The sequence below is a fragment of the Galendromus occidentalis genome, unplaced genomic scaffold, assembly GCF_000255335.2.
Source record: "Galendromus occidentalis unplaced genomic scaffold, Mocc_1.1 scf7180000076583, whole genome shotgun sequence".
In the NCBI taxonomy this organism is placed as follows: Eukaryota; Metazoa; Arthropoda; class Arachnida; order Mesostigmata; family Phytoseiidae; genus Galendromus; species Galendromus occidentalis.
This window is the reverse complement of record NW_003804572.1, coordinates 144,254-150,497: the sequence shown is the minus strand read 5'-3', so window position 1 is coordinate 150,497 and position 6,244 is coordinate 144,254. Positions and strand designations below refer to the sequence as shown.

General features: G+C 50.4%; 1 protein-coding gene across 1 annotated transcript; it reads right to left on the bottom strand.

The window, feature by feature from the left end:
• Positions 1-4,689: 4,689 nt before the first annotated feature.
• On the bottom strand, positions 4,690-6,138 carry LOC114828631 (uncharacterized). The gene has a single exon (XM_029113361.1). The coding sequence runs from the start codon at positions 6,136-6,138 to the stop codon at positions 4,690-4,692; it is 1,449 nt and encodes a 482-aa protein (XP_028969194.1).
• Between the last annotated feature and the right edge of the window lie 106 nt (positions 6,139-6,244).

Genomic DNA, 6,244 nt, shown 5'->3' with positions numbered 1-6,244 from the left:
ATCCTTACTTCAGCTCATCTACACGGACAACAAAGTAAAGATTGTCCATGATGAAGCCGAGTCCAACTGGCTATACACTTCCGAAGGAGTTAAACAGGGCTGTCCGCTGAGTAGCATACTGTTCTCCCTGTACATCTCTGAACTAGAGAGGCGCCTCCTCAACAGTGGTCTAGGCTTCCAGATCAGGAAGCGGGGCGACTTCTGAAACGCTGCAGAGAGAAAATGTACATGTATGCCCGGACTCCTCTTCGCCGATGACATGGTACTAATAGCGAAGAATCGTACGGACATGCAGAAGCTGCTTCGGATAACGACTGATTTCGGAAACGAAATGAGACTCCAGCTCAATCCGAAGAAGAGTGCGATGGTGGTGTTCTCAGGTCACCTTGTGGGTGACTGCTCCGGGCTGGAAATACAGCAGGAGGTGATACCACACGAGCACGAATATAAATACTTGGGCATTCTGTTGTGTGATAGTGCAAACTACCTCAAGAGACAAGAGGAGGAGTGGACCAGGACGTCCAAAAACACACTGCACAGATTGCAAGCGCAACTGCTGTGGAGCTCTAACAGATTTGAGCTTTCGAAGACCTACTGGAAAGCGGTCGTGGTCCCCAAACTCACTTACACCAACGCTGTCACATCGATGACCGCGGCAACGCGCGACGCGATGGAGATTTCGCAACGTAATGCCGCACGTTGGGCGCTTGGCATACCAGGGTGGAAGGTTGCCAACGAAGTTCTCGAAGCCGAACTCAACTGGTCCTCGTTTGAACTAGAGAAGCCAAGAGCAAGCTCAAATACTTCGCCCGTATCGCATCCATGCCAGCAGCACGCTGGCCCAAAGCGATGTTGGAAATGATTCTCCTGAAAGGGCAGCTTACAAGGTCCTACGCGAGAATGGAGGAACTCAAGCTCAAGTTCGGATGTGACACACTTCAGATCGAACATGATGAGCGAAACCGAGCCCTCCTTGGACCCTATTATCGCAAGATCAACGAAAGGATAAGGACCACGCAAGACCACGCCTGGGTGGCTGGGATATCCGGTAGAACAATGCTCAGAGTATATCGCCATTATAAAGACTCGAGAACATCACCGGTTCATATCTACGACAACAGCAGAGGATCTGCCCTCCTGGCGCTTTCCAGAGCGGGCTCCCTACCTACCAGGGTTCACAGATCGCTCTTCTCCACCGACCCAGAAACGACATGCAATAAGTGCGGCGCGTATCCGGAAACACTCGAGCACGTAATCTTCAATTGCAATGAATGTTATTTCACGATAGACGAACTCGCAATCAAACCGGGTTTGACCACAGAGCTTAATCGCAATGCCGCGGAGTCAACGAAGCGCCTCCTCGAAAAATGGGAGCGTGAAACCTCTGGATCCGCTGAGCCAACTCGCGCCTGAATCGAAAGGTTGATGTGTACATATCCCCCCTATATACTATGATAAACCATTAGGTTATGGACCCAGGACCCACCCGGAAGTGAACTAGTGAGACATAAAGACTCATCTGAAGGTGTGCGTGAGGAGCAGAAGCTGAACACTAGAATCAATCAGAAGTGCATCGATGCCGCCACGAACTCGATCAAGGAGAGTAAGAGGAGCTTCGGAATCGTCGCCATCCGCTGAGCATTCGCGAGTCGCTGAATCTCCGCCAGTCCTTGTATCTTGGTCGGAGGGAAGCTCGCATCAGTCAGAATCGATGCCATCGCCGCCAAAGCAGTCTGCTCCCCGTCCATCAGAAGTCATGGAGAAAACGGAATCGTCTACTTCACTCAACGTGAACGTTCCGTCATCGTTCGGAAAACTCGAGGGTGCGTCGAATTATATGGATTTGGAGCTTCGCGATAGAGGTCCATCTGTTAAATTGCGATCTCTGGGAATACGTTGATGGTTCGAAACAGGATGAACGGAAAGACAAGAGGGCACGTGGTGCCGTAGTATCCGGAGTTAAATCCACATTGTTCCCGAACATGAGAGACTCCGTATCCGGTAAGCAGATATGGCATCGCCTCGAAAAACTTTATCAACCGAGAGGTCTATTCCGTGAAGTTGCACTCCTTGAAGAACTTACCAGCATTCGCTATAACGACTGCCCGGACATGGAAATCTGCATTACCAAGAAGGTCAATGCTACACAGAGCCTCCGAGCGATCATCAGCGAAATCAAGGATAGACTTCTAGCAGGATTAATTCTCATGAAGCTTCCCGAGGACTTCACCTCTCTGATACAAAGTCTCTCTACCTGTGAGAACTTGACCACCGAGTTTGTAAAGGAAAGACTGTTGAGCGAATCAGCCAGGCAGGCGAATCAGAAAAAAGAGACTGCCCTAGCCGGTAGCGGAACGTTTGACAGAAGACCCATTCATCGAGCCGCCTATGGAGGAGAGAATTCACGCAACAGAACAGTAACATTCAATCGAGGTTCGTCCGACACGCGAGGGTTCTTCGGCGACTGCTACCGATGTGGAAAACCGGGCCGCATGAAGAAGTTCTGTAGAGAGAGATGAATGCAGGGAATGCAGGTCGGAAGAAATAACGCTAGAGAGCAAGGGAGGATCGCAGCCGAGATCCCTGAAGACCCAAAACAGTTAGAACGTGTGCTCAAGTGTTCCGAGAGACCAGACGAATGGCTCATCGACTCAGGAGCAACCAGTCATACGAGTGGAAAATGACATCTTTTCGTATCCTCGAGCGAGAATGGAGGACAGCGGCAGGTCCTCACTGCGAATGATGAGATATTGGACTCGGAAGGTTCTGGAACTGTCGAGATCGTTTGCCATGTCACTGAAACTCCTCGGATCACGAGGTTGAGCGACATTATGTTTGTACCCCGCCTGACGGTGAATCTCATCTCAGTACAACAACTCACGAGGAAAGGATTCAGAGTGGAGCTCAACCGAAGATGCGAAGTAAGAAACGAGAACGATGAGCTCTGCGCAGTGGCTCTCCTATCCAAGAGTGGATTGTATCGGCTCGAGGAGTACCCCGAGGATCTCGTTATTTCCGTAGTCCGCGAGCGAAAGAGAGCTGTCCAGAAGGACTCGGGCGCTGTCAAGCGACCTGGGGCCTCTACAGGTCCGAACGTTTCGGAAACCACGGAATCGCAGGCTTGGGTTCACGAGACGCCGGGGGCTTGCTCATCCGTTTTCGAGACACCGGGGAATAGCTCATCATTGTCGGTCTCCGAGACACCGGGGACTAGCTCGATGTCGCCTCAAGAGAACTTGCCACGCGGAAGTAGCGACACTGAATCACCGAGGAAAGCGTCGGGGCTCAAAGGGCATATTCGGCACACGGAAGAGAATACGAATTTTGGCATAGACGACTCGGTCGCCTCAGCTCGGAGGGCATGAGAAAATTGACCAATGGAATGGCCAAGGGTGTCGATGTACGGATCCCTGGTAGTTTGCCGATTTGCGGATCTTGCGCTGAGGGGAAGCAGACTAGGAAGAGATTTACAGTTTCACTGACAAAGACTAGCTCAAGGCTAGAACTGGTACACAGCGATCTGTGTGGTCCAATGAGCGTACAGAGCATCGGTGGTCAACGATACTTCATTACGTTCGTCGATGATTTCCCACGTCTCACCGTGATATACTTGATGAAAACGAAAACGGGAACGTACGAAAAACTAGTCGACTCCGTACGATATGCGGAGAAGGAAGCAGAGTCACGACTGGAAACGCTCAGGACGGACAATGGGACTGAGTATGTGAATAATCGAATACTGGCTTTTCTAAGAGAACGCGGCGTACGCCACGAAACCACAGTCGCTTACTATCCGGAGCGGAATGGGGTTGCCGAGAGAGCTCAGAGGACGCTAGTCGAGAAGGCTAGAGCGATGTTAGCAGACGCTGCTCTTGACCAGAGTTTCTGGGCGGAAGCAGTGAATACTGCTTGCAAATTGAAGAACGTTAGTCCCAGTGCCGCCCTAAAGGATTTGTGTCCGGAAGGAGTATGGACCGGGAAGAAACCTGACCTAAGCTTCCTCAGAGTATTCGGCTGTTTAGCGTACGCGCACATTCCGAAGGAATTGAGGAAGAAATGGGACTCGAAATCAGAAAGATTTATCTTCGTTGGATATTGCGCGCTATCGAAGGCGTACAGATTGATTCGGCTCAACAACAGAACCCAGGTGAAAAAGGAGCGTGACGTCATCTTCGATGAGTACACAAGGGCTTCGTCCGTGGGAGCGAGTGGAGGTACACTAGACTAGATGATAAAGGCAATGAAGGATTGTCAAATGTCTGTGAGATAGCGGGCTCAATGCCGAAGCAAGACGCAGTCTCAGGATCGTCAGATAAGCCAGCTGCTGCTCAAGAGATTCCAGAAGGGAACAATCAGTCGGGACATGGAGATGCCCAGGTGGAAAAGATATATCCCAGGAGACAATGAGAGGAACCAATTTTGAAGAGAGACTACGTTTGTGTAGCGTGTCAAAGTAGCACCTCGAACGATGATGCTCCCTCAACCCTCAACGGTTCAGGAGGCCATGTCTTGTGAGGAAGCAGAAGGGTGGCGCGCGGCCATGGAGATTGAGATGGCGGCCCACAAAAAGGACGGAACATGGATGCTTGTCGACAGACCGATTGATTGATTGATTGATTTATCAACCATCCCTGGTGTTACAAGGTTTACATTGTATCCAGGAGACCCCATGCGCGGGGGCGAGTCTTCTCAGCTGGTTATAGGTTGGTTGATCCGACGTTTGCAGGGGACATATCTCTTCGTCTCCCGCTCCCATCTTTCTAGACTTCTTTTTGTTCGCTCTACAGTTTCTCGTGTTGAGTCTTCGTGTAGGCCTAGTCTTTTGCGGATCTCTGGCTCAGAGCTATTCTCTTCGTCGCACTCCATGATGACATGTCCCAGGGTTTCGTTGTGGCAGTCGCACAGCTCACACTTTCCATCTATTTCTTCGAACCTGGCTCTGAAGGGGTTTGTGTTGAGGAAACCGGCACGGGCCCCTGCCAGGAGGGTACTCCCTCTTGTGTTGTCATATACATGATCGATTGTGCCCCTGTTCATTTTGTGTTGCCTGTATCTTTTCAGGCTCGGTTTGGTTTCCATGTTCTCCCTCCATTCCCTGTCAGTGAATGTTCTGATGCGGTCGCACACATCGTTGCGGAAGGCTCTCCAGTGACGTTCTTCAGATTCCACATGTTGCGGTTCATCGAACTCGCACTCATACAGTCTGCTGAGGTGTTTCATTCTTTTGTACGCCTCACTGAAGATGTTGCATGTCTTCATTGCCTCCAGGATGGCTTTTGGCCACCGGTAGCTCGGCATTCGCTCGAGTCTAGCAAAGAAAAGAATTTTACTTTTGGCTTCTCTGCTCTCATAGGAAGCCCATCCCAGTTCTCCCTCAATAAACTCATAGGCTATATTGAAGGTGGGTTGCCCTAGAGCCCATTTGCCTGCTTCCCTCTGCGATGTTTCCAACCTCTTGCGCGTATCCGCAGATGCTGTCAGGACCGAGTTGCAGTAGGTTAGCGCAGGCACACATGTCGCTTTCCATCGTATCTTAGTCACCTCAAACCTGTTGAACTTCCATAGCGACTTGGCGTACATTTGTCTGAGCGCTTTCGTGGATTTCTCTTTCCACACTTTCTCTTGCTCACTTAGGTAGTTCCGGTTGTTGCAAAGCGTGATGCCAAGATACTTGTATGATTTGGCTGTGGGGATCACAAGCCCCTGGATGCTGAGCTCCGGGTTCACCCCACTGCCGGGTTCGTTAAAGTCTAATACAGCAGATTTTTTCGGGTTAAAGACCAGTCTTAACTCGTTTCCCACTTCTGTGGTGATCTGCAGCAACTGTTTCATTTCAGACCAGGAGTGTGCTAGCAGAAGGAGATCATCTGCGTATAGCACCCCTGGGATTACTCTCACTCTACTTTCTTTATTCTCGAAGATGTTTTTCGAGGTCCTAATCTTCACTCCCCGGCCCGATTCTACAAGCCTTCTCTCCAATCTTGAGATGTACAGCATGAACAGGGTGGGTGACAGGGCACACCCTTGTCTCAGACCCTGCACTAGCTCAACCCGTCTTAATCTTTTCGATCCTGTGATTAGGACAGCACTATTGTTGCTGATGATGAGCTTAAGCAAGCAAATAAGGTTGTGAGACATTCCGCATTCGCTTAGAATTTCCCAGAGTTTTGCTCTGTCTACCTTATCGTATGCTTTTGTGCAGTCTAGGAAGGTGGCTTTCAAACCCCTCTTCTCTGCTCTCGTC